The sequence below is a fragment of the Leptosomus discolor genome, chromosome 12 (genome assembly GCF_034619465.1).
Source record: "Leptosomus discolor isolate bLepDis1 chromosome 12, bLepDis1.hap2, whole genome shotgun sequence".
NCBI classification, from domain to species: Eukaryota; Metazoa; Chordata; class Aves; order Leptosomiformes; family Leptosomidae; genus Leptosomus; species Leptosomus discolor.
Genome location: NC_141402.1, coordinates 5883069 through 5901079, shown reverse-complemented (window position 1 = coordinate 5901079; position 18011 = coordinate 5883069). Strand labels below are relative to the sequence as shown.

Genomic DNA, 18011 nt, shown 5'->3' with positions numbered 1-18011 from the left:
CTGTAAGCTGTGGACGTCAGATGCTCAAGCCTGTTCCAACACCAGAACCAGAATTTGCAGAAAATAAAGACAGAAAACCAGGTGGGATTTAAAAATAGACAAATATTTGATACCAACTTGCCTTTTTCTTTTAAAGCAAATTAAAATAAAATTTTTATATTTCTACATGAAAATTTTCCTATACTTAAGGTAACTCATATGCATTTATTTTATTTTCATTTGTGACTCAGGATAATCAGGATAATCTAAAATATTGCCTGCTTCAGAGTGAGGATTTTATAATAGGCTTCCACTTGTAGCTTTATAGTTCTGTACTTCATATGTCAAACGAGTTCTCTGCCATCTCGGCTAAACTAATCACTGAGTCAATTTTTTGCAAGTAAAGTTATGGTTCTAGCTTTTCTCAATCTCCTAATAGGTTTTGTATAATAAATTTTGTCCTTTACAACTTTTTTGTTCTTAAATTCTGAAATAAAAATGGTTTAGAAATAAGTTATCTCTTATATTTCTGTGAAGAATCCCTCTGATCAGTTCAAGAATTATTAACACAGTAGTAACTTAGAAATAAATTATTGATATAGTATTTATGTATGTATTTTCTTTAAGGTGAAACTGGAAGTACTAGTCTTACAAAAGAATCTTTCCACCGTACAGAGAAGAAAAAAGATGAAAGGAAGGAAATGATCGATCAAACACAAAATAATCTGCTTGTAAGCATGTAATTGCAAAAAAACTTGCAATAACTTACCGATACAGTATTTATCATTTCTAACATGCCATCGAGGTCTTTGCATTACTAAGAAATGTAATTTCTGAAGGGAAATGGTGCATCATTGGAATTCCAGTTTTCGTTTAACAATTGTGTATTTCCAGCTTGTATAAATTTCATTAGCAAATTACAAGAAAAATGGTGATTGTATTAATTTTTTGGTGACCAGAATTAATTGGTATAGATTTAATGTTGATAGCATGCTCAAACACTGATTGACTAGTATTTTCTCTTGGAAGGTTATGAAAGATGTGGCAGTTTCAGTGAGACTTACAAATGAATGTTCATACTGTGCAGTATATTGGAAGCACAGGAAGACAAATGGTTTAGGCTTTACTAATGCTTTGGGTTTATATATCAAATTTTTTAAGGCTTGTTCAATTAATGAACTGTTAAAGCTCAGTAAATGTTTTGTTAGTCTGTGCATACTTTTGCTTTGTTTTATTCACTCATCTTGTTTAAAAAGAAATAAGAATGAAAATTTAGCACCATCTCAGAAAGCCCTGGAATCTGCTGCCTCAAAATGTGGAGTCAAGCCCTTAACTGTGCTATTTGTACTATTGATTTATGATTTGTACTATTGATTTATGATTACAGCACCGTTCAAAAACTTCAATAATGATTTATCATTTTCATGTGTTTTTTTTTCAAGACAACTGACAGGTGAGATTTCGTTGTTATTTTAGAGATGATAAAGTACCTTACTCTCATACAGGTGGAGCAGAGTCCTACATTAGAAACAACGTTATTAGACCATGATTCACTGATGGAGAAGATGACCAATTGGAATTTCCAAATTTTTGACCTTGTACAAGAAATGGGAGACCAGTCTGGAAGGATCCTTAGTCAGGTCTGTTGTCTTTCATTATATGAGGGAGGGTGTGTAAAGCTGTCATGCTTATATATTTTATTTAAACTGTGAAGAAATTCTGCAGTCAACATATATGCATGAATGCTAACTTGAAAAGTAGAAATATCGTTTCTCATGTATTCCATTTCATTGTAAACCATAAAAAGTGATATATCTATAGACAACTTGCTCCAAATTTTCTGCATTTTATTCTCAATGTAAAAAATGGTCAGATTCACACTTACTAGGTTTTGTAGTAATATGCCATTTCCTATGAAAAATTGTCTCCTGCATTCAGAATTACTACCTTGTTTGTCAACCATTTCTTTTTTCTTTATTTCAGTAAAATATTTCTGCCAGAGCTACACCTGTGGGGGAAGAGAAGTGATCTTTTAGGCAGTCTTTTGCCTCTTGATCCTACAAACAATGGGATTTTTTTCCATGCTGCTTTCTGCATGTAGTATCCCTTTTATCTCTTTCTGACTTATTACTAAGCTCTTTCGTGCATTTTCGTGTTGTGCTGAAGCCAACCTACTGGCAGGTGCAAAAATATGATCCTGTTTGCTCTTCCCCAGCCTCTCCCATTCATCAATGTCATCTGGAAGCTTCTCTCTCTTTCTTTATACTGGATTTAGCAATCATGAAGCTATAGTATGAGCTGGATTTGCTTCTGATCTGACCACAAAATATTTTTATTGCCAGTACTTTTTTTCCTACCCTGGGGTAGAATGCATGTTACTCTTGTTCAAGGGTAGTGCTAGGAACAATCAGCTGGAGGGAAGGAAACAGGTTAGAAGCACTCTGGTGCAGTGGGAAGCATAGGCCTGTAGCTATACTGAAGAAAGGAGAAAACAGTGGGGATAATTTCATTTTTGTCATTAGATACTGTCTTTTTCTTCACAATACATGGTATTCTGGATGTGGTTTTAAATCTTCAATTAGTTTTGTTTGATCAAACGTTTCAGGTCTCTTGTCACTTCATTTAGTGACGACAGTTAATGTACAGACTAGAATCCACTTCTGAGTGGATTTCACTGCAGCATACTAGTACTCTGTGAGCCACCGTAGCTTGCATTTCGTTTGAGTGCAAGCTAGGGGACAGTTCAAACCTGTAAGTACTTAAGTGTGCAGGTTTCTACGTAACTCTACCAGAATTACTGGATCAGTTCTTCCTGATTCGGTGTGTGTGCGTACTACTCGTCCTTCTCTTCCCACCCTAGTCCTTTTGTCTGTTCTGCTGTAAGGTTCTGATACAGATCTTACTTAAGAGCCAATTAAAAACTGTATTTTGCCATCATCGGTTGTAAGGTTTGCAGATTGGGTATGTGTAAGGGGAATGGCTGGGACAGGTGGAAGTAGGGATGTCCCCTCGGTTTGCCCTCCTGTTCCTTTGAGCACCTCCCACACTTCAGAACTTATTCTTTCTCTCAAGTGTCTGGGAAAGAAGTGACAAAAATGGGTAGCAGGGACTTGTTTTGAAAAGCTTTCTCAGTATTTGCAGCCTTGGAGGGTGTTAGGTCTTTGTAGTAACTAAGTTCTACTTGTAAATGATAATACGTTTGCACAGTATATATGTGTGTGGATGTTCTGAGTGTGTTTTTGAAATATTTTTTCATTTACTAGCTAGCTTTGTTAAAAATATCCAAGATAAGTCATAATGAATGAAAGAAATAGGATTGCTTTGCCAAAGTCTCAAAAATAAATAAAATGTTGGGTTTTTTATCTTAATGGCTCTGCTACTACAGTTAACTAATTTGAATTTTTGCATAATAAATAAGAATATAGATTTCTTCTTTTTAGGTCACTGATGGAATAAAGCATAAGTTCTTTAACACTACGAAAATTTTGGAGAATATTATAAAAAAATAATCAATTGTGCATAGAATTTATCAGTAAAGAAATAAAAGCTTTTCTTATTTTGTATTTGAGAGGATGATAAAAATCCACATTTTTCTGATTAAAAAAATCATTAAATATGTCTCCATGACAATAATTTTCAGATAATCTTTAATGGAATTTCAGTAACTTTCAGCTATGTCAGCAAGCAAAATCTTAAAAGCAGGAATATTTTTAAAGTTTAAAAAGCAGAATATGCTTAGGTATATTTTTCAGACTAAAATTAATTTTAATATGTATTTAGGTAACTTATAACTTGTTTCAAGACACTGGTTTGTTTGAAATTTTCAAAATCCCAACTCAAGAATTCATGAATTACTTCTGTGCACTAGAAAACGGCTACCGAGATATTCCCTGTAAGTACTATCCAATTACAAATGTTTTTCTTTTATATTAGTGTATCTCCTTTTGTGTGTGTATTAGTTTAATATTTAATACAGAGGTAGACAATGTATGAGCTTAGTATATTTTTAATTAATACAAATTTGTCAGAATTTAGAACTGATTTAATGAATTGCAGCAAAAAAAATGGGTGGACTCCAAAACTGAGTGAGTTAATGTGTAGGTTGAATATAACCTTAAAGAATTTGAATGAGTAGTTGAGTCAAACATACTGAAGTCAATGAGAGAATATTTATTGATTTAATAGAAATTTGGTTTAGGCTTGTAATAGAATAATAAGAAAATAAAGAATTTTGACAGTAAATATTCATCTTGCTGTTTAGGGCAGCCAAATTTATTGGGAAAGGAAACAAACAAAAAATACCTCCCCCCCCCCCCAGCAGCACCCCCACCCCACACCCCTAACCATGTCACAGATGTTTGCACCGACCCAGGTACTTGCAGGTATCAGACTAGAAGCAATGCTAGTGGCTCACCATCACTGACTTAAAAGGCTGCTTAATCCCTTCCTGGCTCTCAGGTAGGATGAAGGAAGTATGCTTAGAGGATGTTTGATGTTTAGCTAACTTCTTTCTTAAAAACATTTGGTGATATAGCTACTCTACTAAAAATTTAAATTCAATTTTTCCTTTAATAAAGATCTCCCTTATAGTAAATTGGGTACATTACATTTCTTCATTTTTCTTTTTGTTCCTTTTGATTATATTTCAGATAATATTTTTTATTATATTTTGATAATTTTCAGATCATAATCGTATACATGCCACAGATGTTCTTCACGCAGTATGGTATCTGACAACACGTCCCATTCCTGGATTTCAGCAAATTCTTAATGAGCATATAATGGAAAGTGATATGGGTATGTAATCACATAGGTTATTTTTTTCTTTAGGTGTAAGAATGTTTTAATCAAACTACAATAGGTAAAACAACTTACTTTGGAAGAAAATATCTAATTATTCTTATCACTCAATATTTTTTTGTATTTTAATATAAGGCAGTAGAAATATCACAATGTTAGTACACACCATCAGAAATATCATACAGTAAATTTTTAGAAAGATTATTAGATGAGTAGTGGTTAGTTTTTTAGCCAAGAATACAGGTTCACTTAATAAATTTTCTATGCTGAATGAAACCCCTGTATACTGCTGCAGTCAGTGTATTTTTAGTATTTGAAATACATTAGATTAGTATTTCGTAACTTTATTGGGAAATTGAGTAGAGCAAAGGGAAAATACCAAAGTCAAAACATTTGACTTAAATTAAGTTCTTCTTAATTGTTTCAGTGTAAAAATAAGTATTTCAGAATTCTATATTAGATATCACATGCAGACATTCAGGCGTTGAAGTGACTACCCTATACTGCAAAAGAGCATCCCTGAAAGAGAAATAAAGACTCCAAACTCGAATTTTGTATGACATTAGCTCTAATGAAGCTTGCTTTTTTGTTGTTTGTGACTTCATGGAATTAACTTTTAAACTTAGAGTTGTAGTTTTTACTAAAATGTGTATTGCAAGTAAAGTATAATTATTTTAAATATACACTTTTATACTAAAATGTATGTATTTAAGAAAAATAAAATGGAGAAGTCAAGCACTCCCTAAGAACTCTGTTTTATATGTGCAATAAAAAAAAAAGACAAGACGCTAAGTCATGTGGCTTTTAAAGGGCTGTAATTTTAAGAAGTAATTTGTGAACTCGACAGAACGTCGCACAGTGTATGTTATTTCTTCCTTACTAATTAGCCCCTCTGCTGTAATCGTTCTCTTTTTTTCCAAGTTTGTCCATATCCACTGATTGCATCCTATTGCATTTTCTAAGTGTTAAAAACGTTGGGACTGGAGACTTGACTGGAGGACAGAAAAATTGTAAAAATCCTTTCTTTTCCCTTTACAAAAAAAAGTATAATTAAAATAAGAAATTATAGTCTTTGGGAATTCTTCCAGTATAAATGTTACTGGGATTTTTAATCCTTGCTTATTCTATTAAGCTAAGGAGCCCCTTTTTATTATGCAGTGACAAAATAAGTACTACTGCATTTTTTGGTTTTGGTTTTTTTGGTTTTTTTTGGGTTTTTTGGTTTTTTTTTTTTTTAATTTTTTTAAGTAGTGACTTTGTCCAGGGGAAAGAGGAGAATAAAATTGTGAATCTCCTTATTGTGCAAATATATCTAACTTAGTGGGTTTAGGTCCTTTTGCAGTAGTTTCCACTGTCCCCCAAGATTTTCCTATATGTCTGCAAGTTCAAGAAATGGGCAAATTATAGAAATACTAAGGGAGATGCTGATTGATCCTTTCTTGGCCTTGTTGAGGTTGGAGAGAAACTGTAGAATGCTCTTTTAGTGCTGTCATTTTAAGGAGGAAGTGAAATTCCAGGTCTGCGTAACAGCAGGAGGTCTTTAGCAGCATGACAGTAAGGGGAAGGCAAAGAATTGACAGAGACCTTAACAGGAATGTGTAACCATTGGTATTCCCGTGGATTTTCCAGGATCTGTAGTTCGAGATGCACATCTTTGCTAGTTTTTCTCCTTCTCCTCATTCTCTCCCATGGAACAAATACTTAAAAGTGCATTTTAATAATTAAAAGTTTAGATTGTTATGGTTGGTTTCTCACCTAAGTGACAATTCTACTGCAGTCAAGAGGCACAGACTAGATGGCCGGTGTCCCTTGTTCCACTAGATTGCCTTCTGTGCTTGCTGAAATGTTCCTCAGAACCAGCCTTCTGCAGCACGAGTGAACTGTAGCTGCGAAGAGAGTGACTTCTGCTTTGTGTCTTCTAAGGCACCATACAGTTTCAAGGACCAAGGCAAATCTTTTCTTCTTTCCTCTCCTCTTCTGCTGAGGGCAGTGAGCGGATATGTGCCCCACACATACTGCCAACAGTGTGAAGTCTACATTTTTTCTTCTAAAATTGCGTGGCAAGAGTGAGCTCTGACTGCAGTGAATTAAAAGTATTTCTTTTTATGACTGTTCAAACCTCCTCTGAAAGTCTCCTGTATTTGTGTGAATGATAGTTATCCCTCAGCATTGTGAAGGGAAATCTTGTCTGAAAAAATGGATCCTGAGGTATATCTGTGTGTAGTGCTAGGTAAAGAATCAGTTTTAGAACAGAAACATTCCACTTTCCAGTTTGGGGACACTTACTACAGGCTCCACAATGTCTTGTAGAAAGCTGAAGCTTTCTATGTATTTGTAAAAATGCACCTACCCTTTTGGGCAACTGGTGTGTGGCCATGACGAATTTGCAACTTATTGGCATTTCAACTTTTCTTCAAAATTGCTGGTTTATCTATAAACAACAGTATGAATTTTTTGTTAAAGTATAAGTCTCTTTGCCGATTATTCAGCTCCACAATTACAAGGTTAATTATATTAAGATTATGTTTGCAAAAGTATCTGGCTGAGTAATTTAAAATGTATTAAAAATATAAATGAAATAACGTTCTAAAATATTTTTGTATTTTCAATTTTCTTAGAGGAAGTCAGTGGTATTGCCCCTGTTCAAGTCAGCTATATTTCTTCAAAAAGTTGTTCTATTGCTGATGACAGTTATGGTTGTTTGGCATCAAACATTCCTGCTTTAGAATTGATGGCTTTATATGTAGCAGCTGCCATGCACGATTATGATCATCCTGGTCGTACAAATGCTTTTCTAGTGGCTACAAATGCACCTCAGGTAAGAAATTCTTTAACCAGAATTTTTTTGTCCGTATCTGAAATCAGAATAATGAAATTTTTGCTCTTCTATAACGCTACTGTAGCCTGTTTAGGATGATTTGCCCAATTTAAGAAATGGAGAAATTAATTTGTACTTCACTTGTGTAATACTTTTTTTTCCATGATAAATTCTGATATGTTTTGTACGTATTGGTTGTGTAGGTGTGTAAAAATAATTTTCAATTTAAAAAATAATATTAAATCAATGCAGGTTAGAGTAAAAAATTATTTCATAGAGACCTGGCCCTGGGACTGTCTAAGCAGCTAATTCATGGATGTCTTACGTTTTGGGAGTCCTCTGAAATCATAATGGTGTCTGCAGTTACTGTGAAAACATAGATGGATTTCTCTCATAATCCAATTAACTGCATTGCCTAGTGTCTGTATTTCAACTTAGTCCTTTATGGTAAGTAGCCATTGCCTTTAATGGAGGGTGAGTAAAATAAGAACAAATCAGCAAGGTATCCTGGCTGTTATCTCCCATATTCCACTTTGTTGTTAGAACAGAAAGTAGAAAGAAGGGAGTTGCTGTGCTCTTCAGTGTCTAAAAGGCTGAGATGAAAGAGGTAAAGGAAAGTAAAGCTCAACAAAATAGCAGATACGAAAAAAGATGGGGCAGGGAAGTAAAGCACCCAAGAAAAGATGCCTAAACTGCATGGTGAAATATTTTTATCTAAAGAGTGGAATATTATCTGAGGAAGAATATTTGTGATGGCTATTTGGATCTCTCTTAATAAGTTAGAGACAAGAAACTTAAATAATAACAACATCATCAACAACAATTATCACAGAAAACCAGAAATCAATACAACTTGTCAGGAGATGGAAACTTTAAAAGTGAACTTCCCAGGCAGTTTTCAGGAATTCCTTATTGCAAAAAAATGTTTAGGATGTAGGCAGTTAGGTATTTCTGCTGAAAATAGTGTACAAAGAAGAATAAAATAAACAACACAGACATTGAGCTCCCATTTTCAAGAACATACACATTCATATTGTTAATGATCTCTTTGATTCCTCAAAACATGAAGATTATTTTTGCAGTTTTCCAACAAATTTTTTTCAGGTCCTATTTAATTGATATTCAATTAGTCATTTTCTAGGATGTTTTGTATAAACATGGGAGTTGTAAGTAAAATCTACTACTGTTTTAATATTTTAGTTAACTCATATGCAGTTGAAATGTATTCATCAGCATTAAACTAGCACATTGAAAACTAGTGATACTCCACACCGTTTCCCATTAACCACAGTTTTTAAATGCTTTGGAGTTCTTTTTGTGTTTATGTAAATAATACTGGAACTATGAAGAATTAAAAGCATACATTTAGGTCTGGATTTTTTGTTGTTGGGTTTTTTTGTGCTCCACACATACTGCCAAGAGTGCAAAGTCTACGTTTTAAGTGGCTTGTGTATGTGTGCCTACAGCGTGAATGTAGATGTCACTAGAACATATTTAAGGACTTTCAAGGAAAGAAAAGCTTTGCTAATTGTTTGGGCTTTTTTCCTCGTCTGCTCTTTTTGTTTCACTTTAACCCTCAAGACTAGAAGGCAAAATATAATTTCCAATAGTTGCTTTTTTTTTTTTTTTTAATTGACTTGTTTGTGATTAGCCCTTAAGCTTCAGAATATTTAATTATAGTTTTAAATTGTTACTCTGACATTTACGAATATCTCTCTGTGTGGGTGTTTTTTTTTTTTTCTTTTCTTTTCTTTTTTTGGTAGGCTGTTCTCTACAATGACAGATCAGTCTTAGAAAATCACCATGCTGCTTCTGCCTGGAGTCTTTTTTTATCACGACCGGAATACAACTTTTTATCAAATCTTGATCATGTAGAATTCAAGCGTTTTCGTTTCTTAGTGATTGAAGCAATCCTTGCCACAGATCTCAAGAAGCATTTTGATTTCCTTGCAGAATTTGATGCCAAGGTTTGTTACATTTTATTGTCTGCACTGAGCTGGTCACGGTATACTGATGTTAGTGTGGCTACTCGGTAGTTGTTAGTATTAATACCTTGCATTTAAAGTTTTATATTGTTTAAATTGTATTTACTAAAAAAAATATTGTTTTGTAGATTGCCTAATAAGCCTAGCAGATGTGACCTAGGGATCCACAGGAGACCTTGATCATATCTCACATTTCCATCTTCTGACAGATAGCAGATGACCTTTTTTTAACTATATGAGACAAAAAATTATGTACAAAAATTAATGCAAGTGTCTGTTCTGCAAAGCCTGAAAAAAAAATAAACTGATGAATAGTTTTAACTTAATTTTTAAAAATGTGTGTGCTCAATCCAGGTCAACGATATCAACAGTCATGGTATAGAATGGAGCAATGAAAATGATCGCTTACTGGCCTGTCAAATATGCATCAAACTGGCAGATATTAATGGCCCAGCAAAAGTTAGAGAGCTGCATCTGAAATGGACAGAAGGCATTGTTAATGAATTTTATGAACAGGTGGGTATGGAAAGTGTGATTTACTCTTTTGTTTTGTTTTGTTTTGACAGGCAAATGATAAATTCTTTGCATTACAAAGTGTACAGCTAAATTAAATGTTATGTTACTGATAAACCGAAGTAACTTCTTCCACTTTGGGGAGTTCACTGGTGTGTTTCTGGGTCAAAGAATATGCATAGAATCCATGAGACTGGAAATGTCTATTAAGCTAACAGTGCAAAGACAGAGGGTATTTCAAAACTTTCAAAATTAAATATTAAAAATACTCATTAGTAACTAACAATATTAAAATATAAATACGATTTTTACACAGGAAATAATCCTATCAAGATTAACTGGAAAAAAAGTCTGAAAATTTGTTGCCTATTTTTACATTTACAACTTCTGTAAGCCCCCTCAAATATATTCTACATTTCTACTCTGTTATTTTCCTGTAGTCAGCTTTCTGAGGAGTTAACTATTTTTGAGGCAATAACCAAGGATTGAAAAATATTTTTCAAACTAGGAAGATAAAAGTGAACAACAAAATTGCTAGGGAGATTTAAGCAATAGCAATAATAATCTGAAGCGCTTATGCTTACTGTAAGGTAAGACTTCAGTATTCTAAGTTGCTCCTTAAGGAAAAACTTTTTTGTAAAACTGTCTGGTCTACGGAAGTGCTGAGGTAAGTGATTATAACTCAGAGTTGTGTATGAGCAACGGTTCAATTTTTTCTTCTCCGATTCATAAAATGGGAAAAAAACCAAAACCAAACCACTTTATTCTGAATCTTATAGTTCGTTTCATTCTTCTATGACTCTTGGGGGAAGCCATTTACCAGAGTGCCTTACTCTAGCTGACTGCTTTCCCACTTTCTCTGTTCATCAGCTCAGCAATTGAAGTCAAATCTCTGCCTGCCCTGAAGCCATCCTGTAAAGGCAGAGGAGTAGCAGCTGCAGTAGAACTAGTTCTCCACCCATGCACAAGGGTATCTCACAGCAAAGCTGAAGGGAGGATTATGGGCTGTGCAAGTCTGAGCCATAATGTGTCTTTATTTTAAATTGACCTAATTACATTTTAATTTGCTTAGTCTGTACTATTATTGCCTCTAGTAAAAAGATACAATCCCTGTGATGTTTACTTGGTTTCTTAAAAGTAATCTTTAAAATAAAAACTTGAAGTAATTGCGTGAGAAGTTCTGACAAGTTTTTTCATTTCTTTTTGAGGGTGATGAAGAAGCAAGTCTTGGATTACCGATAAGCCCCTTCATGGATCGTTCTTCCCCACAGCTTGCAAAACTGCAAGAATCTTTCATCACTCACATCGTTGGCCCCCTTTGTAATTCCTATAATGCAGCTGGGTTGCTTCCAGGGCAATGGGTTGATGAAGAGGAGGATGATGCAGAAAGTACTGAAGATGATGATGGAGCACAGTTAGAAAGTGATGATGAACAAATGGAAGATGATCTTATTTTAAGTAAGTTTCTGTATTTCAGTTGACACATACGGTTGTCATTTAAGTTTCAGATATAGCAATGATGGTCGAAATTGCATAGTACAACTGTTGTAGATTTTGCAATTAGGCTGCTTCATAAATTTTACTCTTTTAATATAATTTTTGTTAATACCAGAAGGATTGAAATTTGAAACAGAAACTCATTGTTATCCTTTGCCATGTCACTATTTAAATATTCTGAATAAGCATCCATGCGTTTTGCTCAAATTTACATCTGTCTCGCAATGTGGTTTTGTATGTGTAAAATACAGTTACTTTAATCTTAAACAAATATGCTTATGATTTTACAGAAGCTCAAAGAAAAAAAGGTAGACGGATATTTTGCCAGCTAATACACCATCTCAGTGAAAATCACAAAATATGGAAGAAAGTGATTGAAGAGGAAGAAAAAAATAAAGCTGAAGGAGCTAAACTGCTGACCGAGATCTCATCTTTACCTCAAGCAGACGAAATTCAGGTTATTGAGGAAGCTGATGAAGAAGATGAGCGACAACTAGGAGAAGACAAGACATGCTAAGAAAACTTCTTCAGTGGTGTCCAGTATGATGATAGCCTAATTTTTTTTCCACTGTGCTGACTTTAGCCTGACACAGTTCACATAAAATTGAAAGGCCTTAATACTGTGAGAGGATTCTTTCTACTCTAGTGGAATCCCACTCCTATGCACTTTCGCCGCACAGAATATGAGACTTTATTCAGAGATTGAGTATTGTATACCCTGATGCAAAGTTCTTTATGCCTTAGTTGGTATAAAATATCCTGATATAATGCTGCCTTGCTGAATATGGAACTCTTCTTTTCCTTGAGGTACCTGCAATTTTTAAAAACATTCAGTGACTTCAATTACCAAAGTGGCAAGAACTTTTTGGTAGCAAGGGATGAATCCTAATATTGTCTTGAGTTGTTTATTTCATGTTGTTTTGAACATGAATGAGAAAAAGTCTGTGCCTGTATGAAAACTATGTTACTGTTGCAGTGCAAGCCTGTTGTGGGATGTCTACTTAGTGCCGCAGCGTGCTTAATGTAGTCATCTCAGAGCAACTGTTCAAAGACTGTGACGTAAATGCTGAATTCTGATATTTGTGGTTTAAAAAAGAAAAAAAATCCAGGTGCATCTATTTCTGATGCTTTTTATTATTGTGCATAATCTGATGTTTTATTTTTGCAGAAAATATTCAGGTTTGCAGTGGGTGTTCATGATAATTCATTGAATACAAGGCCATTATCATCTGTTGCCTTGCTGTTTTGTGGTAGAACATTAAAAAACAGTTCAGCTACTTAAATTGTTAAGACATGTTATTCTTGTAGTCATAATGCTATATTTCCTGCCCTTACTCAGGTTCCTGTTTAAAAACAAGTCAGTCACATCATAGATTTTTATCTTGCACCCATTTCGGTATTAAATTTTAAGGAAATAAGAACGTATTTCATTTGTTCTTTGTATGTAAAACTTTAGGAGAATTAAAGATTTTTTTTTTTTAAAAAAAAAAAAAAAAAAAGACATAAACTACTGTTTCAAAATGGCTAGTGCATTTTAATGTGCCCCACATCTTTTCCCCCATCACAGACATAGTTTATATTGCCTTCAAGTTTGGTGTACATCCTGAAATATACCTACAGAAAGCAGAACGTGAAAACTTCGGGTAAAACTTAATAGTAAGATAAACACCACTGTACTATATTGCATTTTAGATTGTTGAGTTTTTAAATAAGAAACATAGACATTCCACAAAAATGTATTTTTAGGAACACTGCCATTGTAGGTCTAATTTAAAAAAAAAAAAAAAAGGCATAAATTAGGTTACAAGTATGTAAGCAAGCCACAAATAGACCTAGTTTTAAAAGTGCACCTTTTAGTACTAAACATTTATATGCTGTGCAGTTGAACTGAATAAAAACAAATGCACACATGTGCAAGTTGCTAAATATATCTTAGCATATTTCTGTTTACATTTATATCAGTTGACTTGAAAAAAGGTAACATTCCTAAGATAACCTTGTGTAAATTTTATTGCACTATTTTACACAAATTTTTATTCTACTCTTTGATTGGCCAGTTTAAATAACTGAAAGGAATTCTTTTTTTATTTTCCACTAATAAGCTTTTTGTTGATCCATTTAGAAGACCACTGAGACATGCTTTTGCTATTTTATATATTCAGTGCCAAATCCCCTTTTGCTGCCATTACTACTATCACTGCATTTTTTGTAACACAAGCAGTGTTAAAAACAGATATTTCTGTGATTAATAAAATATTGCACTGTTGAAGCTGGCACTTATTGATCATTCACTTGTATTTTACATTTGTTGTTCATATATTTTCCTAACAGATAGTTTGAAGACTACAGAAATTACGTTGTTTCAGTATGCTGTATTCTCAGCATTTTGTGTTTAGCCTATGTGTTTGTATATAAAAAAATCACTTCAATGCTGTTTAGTTTCATTTTGCTTTGACTGAAAAAAGCAAACAAGCTCGTCTAAAGTTACTGTTATGTTATTTTAAATGACAGTTTTCCATTTAGTTTCCTTTTAAAAAATTATTATCAAAAACTAATATAAAGAAAGAGTAAGAAAGTAAAAATAATGTTTTTATCTTTTACTAAAGCATTGGCAGCATTTATATCTGGTGACAGCTTTGCCAGCAACTTTATCTCAGGTTTCCCTTAAACTCTTTAGAAATATTGAAGCAATTTTTAAATTCAGAAACAAGTAGTAAACCTCAGTGTTTAATAAACACTAGTTTATTAAACTGTGTTTCCAATTAGATATTTCCAAGTTATAATAGTTTGCTTCAAATATATGTCTAATTATTGATGTATTCAAAATCCACCTGCAAATGTCTGTTATTTATGTATACATAATATGTGACTAATTGTTACTCTAAGAGCAAGGGGAAAAAAATACATAAAGGTCATCCAAGGCTGGTTTAGGGCATGTTTGCAGAAGTGAATGTAACTAACTGAAAGTGTCTTAATCTTTCAAAAACAGTAACAGAAGGACATTTGAATGTTGATTGGGCTGTTGTCAACAATAATATATCTCCATATAAGGCATATCATTCTTTTGCTGGTAACAATCCACTGAGAAATTGGAACAAATGTAAATCTCTGATCACATGTCAATTCACAGCTACCAAGGGATGCTAAGGAGCACAGAAAAGAACATGCTTAAAATATTTCTAAAGCAATGCTTACCACTTTTTTTTTGTCCAGAAGTAGGCCAAATTAGCCTACACTGAAGTTTCTGCTGTTAGAATAGATATACCTTTTATGGATAGTATTCTCAGGTTTAAGTAAAGTCTTCAGCCCCTTTCTTATCAAGAGTCTCCCATCTCCTCATTGCCTTCTTTTACAATGTATGTTGGACTACTTGCTGCTATTCATATAGTGCATACAGAACTAGACCACAAAGTTTTCTGTAAGGACCCAATTCCCTCCATGCCTCTGGAGACCTCTGGATGTTGTGGTGGTACTAAACTAGTCAAAATGAACTACTTGGATCCTCTTCCTATTAGTTCTTCCTCCATGACAAAGTTAGACTTTGATTCAAAGGCTAAGATTCAAAATGAAAGGACTGGTGTAACATGACTTAAGGTAAGTCCAAATTAACAACGTTCATGCAAGACCTGATTTGCTCTGCACCTAGAACCATTTCGTCTCTGTACTTTTTGCATTCAATTTTAACCCCAACCATTGGCAGGTGAATCAACAAAAGGAGTTAGCAGAATTCAAGACCTCACTTATAGCTTTAGTGCTTCCTCCTGGGCAGACATAGCTGAGGCTGGGCTTCTGGTTCCTCTAAAAGTATACACAGAATTTGAGGTAATCCAGTGTGTGACACTAACATTCACAGGGCAGTACTTTCCCTTTTGTCCAAAAAAAACATTTAAGAAGGTGTGAGAGGTGCAGTATTGGAAGTGTCTCGTGATGGTGAGTGTGAGATCAGGGATCCCAGTCTGTGTGACATGCTTTGGAGTAAAAGGATGGAATTAGCTTAGGTGATGAGAATTAGAGACGTAAAGATGGTACACACGCACACATTAAGAGATGTATTCCTATTCAGAAGAGAGACACTGTTTATTGTTTTAAGCCAGTTCATTCTCTTGAAAAGAATACAGAAACAGGCTATCTTTGGTAAGTCAGAATATTTGGATTGTTAAGAAATTAAAATTAAATTACACTACTAATAATGATACAATTATCATAACTTAAGTTTTGATGCAAGTTTAAGAAAATTGATTTTTCTGTGGCCAATAGAGATTAGATGAGAGAAAATAAGTATACAAAGTTGATTAAGGTACAAAAAGTATGATCAAGGCAGTGCTTTATTTTGGTTTTTTTTCCTGCAGCTTTCTTCAGAATTTCTGGACAATGTCTTCTTTGTGTCTGTGTTAAGGCAAATAAGATAATGAATTGCTTTCATTTTTGCAGTGAAGAATTTTTTGATACCTTCTGAAGTAAGCCTTTAACTTGCTATAAGAATCATACTGCAGATTCTTAGAGATGAAGCTGGCAAAAGAACACAACTGTTAACTGGTCCCTATCTTAATTTAATAGGGCCATAAGCAATTAGTACTTTTGTCCTCTGCTAAATGAGAAAGAATAACATTTTGTATTTCAGAGGAAAGAGGAAAGAAAGCTTATGGACTAAGCTGCTACAGGATAAACATTCCAGTGCACTTGAGTTTCTAGTTGGCAGTGACCCTCCTGGCATAGTGTACATCCCCCACGTCCTTATGAATCCAGCTAATAGATACATAACTCTTAACTGGGCAATCTGTCTCAATGGGGTTTTTGCCCACTTGTTACTCTCACTTCTCTTAAGACATTTCTGGCTTGACTGGAAACAGTACTTCTGGTTACTCTCCTCTCTGTTATCTGCAATACTCTAAAAACCAAAAAAAGGGTAACTGGCAATTGCTTGGTTTGTTGCTAATAGCGTTAAGCTATAGCAAGTGGCTCCAGTAAAGAAGAAACTGTTTTCCTTTGGTACTGAGACTGAAACATCTGTCCAGAAATTGGCTGGCTTTAAATGCTATTGTTTTGATACAGTCAGGATACTGAATAATGGATGCTTAATGTATTTAAGTGATTGACACTTATTTGATTCTATGTGACACTACAGACACCCTATAAAAAGGGCACAACACAAGCAGAAATGTTTGGCCGGAAGGTTTCTTTTGGAATCTGTACACTGTGAGTCATCTTTTGATTTCTGTACTTCAGGAGATCATAGGTGATAGCAACTGGTGTCTATGATCAGTTCTGCTACGCAGGCTGTATTACCTGGCAGAATTTTATATGTGAAATCGAAGTAAAGCGAGTAGAAATCTTACACAGAGGAGAAATCTTCTGCCTTCTAGTTTCTGTGAGGTTTCAGAAAAATGGAAATGTGTAACATTAAACCAAGAGCCTTTAAACAATGGTGAGAGCACAGCATTTCAAATAATTCCTAGCATTCACCTTGTGATTTGTCCATGTTCTAAATATCTTGCCAAAAAACAGGTGATGAGTCACTTCTGACTCATCTCTCCAGATCAGCAGAACCCTTTGCACCTTGAATGAGATCAATGGCTTTTCATTTTACTTGCATATAAAACAAAGACTAATGCTTAGCTTAAAATGTATTATACCAAAAATCCAAAGGGTAAGCTTGACCTTACTTACTGTACATGGGGAGCAGGCTGCAGACTGTCACCTGTGCCAGGTAGATACGAAAACTTGCTCCTATATGTGGTCACTCAAAGGGACTTAGTATTACCCCTCTTTCTTTTATCATGACATTCATCCTACTAGAATTTATTAATCTCGGTGGTATTGCTAATTTATCTGGCTCATCTATTAACTAAGCTTTCTGTCAGTCAAAGTGAATGATGAAGCCCTCCTATTTATCTTTGAGAATGGGTTTGTAATCATTTTGTTCTATTCATCATAAATAAGGCATTACCAAAATACTGTTTCTAGTTTCAGATGTCACACCCAGGAAAAATACCTGTCCATTAGACAGATTGCAGAATTCCAGTACAGACCAGTGAGACTGACCAGGAATATGGGTGACATGGCCTAAAGAAAAGGAGAAAGATAAATTAATTTTAAGAGGTTTTTCTGCGTTTAGAGAAAATGAGACTTAAGTGAGATATTCTGAGGTATTTAATACTTTTTAATATGGCTGCTTCAAAGAGCAACATGGTCAGAATAATACTTTCAGTGTTCGTAGTGTTTAGGGCAAGAAGTAACAGCTTTAGATTGTAAGAAGGAAGATTTATGCTCAACTTGCCTAATTGTCTAAGGATTGAGGGGGCTGTGACTGACTGAAATAGATTGTCTTGGAGAATTAAGAACGTCTTTGAAAATAAAAAGTCTGAAAAACAGCTTTCAGAAAAAATGTTGCTGGGTCAGAGGAGTGAACTGCATAACTT

The 18011-nt window shown here is 34.3% G+C and overlaps 1 protein-coding gene across 1 annotated transcript in view; it reads left to right on the top strand.

Annotated features, from left to right (window-relative positions):
• PDE3B (phosphodiesterase 3B) overlaps positions 1-12869 on the top strand; it is an 89140-nt gene extending 76271 nt beyond the window's left edge. The window contains exons 7-16 of the mRNA XM_086471978.1: positions 8-81; positions 607-710; positions 1485-1619; positions 3760-3871; positions 4663-4776; positions 7398-7597; positions 9361-9564; positions 9937-10098; positions 11304-11553; positions 11883-12869. Of these exons, the coding sequence (XP_086328104.1) occupies positions 8-81; positions 607-710; positions 1485-1619; positions 3760-3871; positions 4663-4776; positions 7398-7597; positions 9361-9564; positions 9937-10098; positions 11304-11553; positions 11883-12109 (1582 nt within the window). The 3' untranslated portion in view covers positions 12110-12869. The remainder of the gene's footprint in view (positions 1-7; positions 82-606; positions 711-1484; positions 1620-3759; positions 3872-4662; positions 4777-7397; positions 7598-9360; positions 9565-9936; positions 10099-11303; positions 11554-11882) is intronic.
• Positions 12870-18011: the final 5142 nt, after the last annotated feature.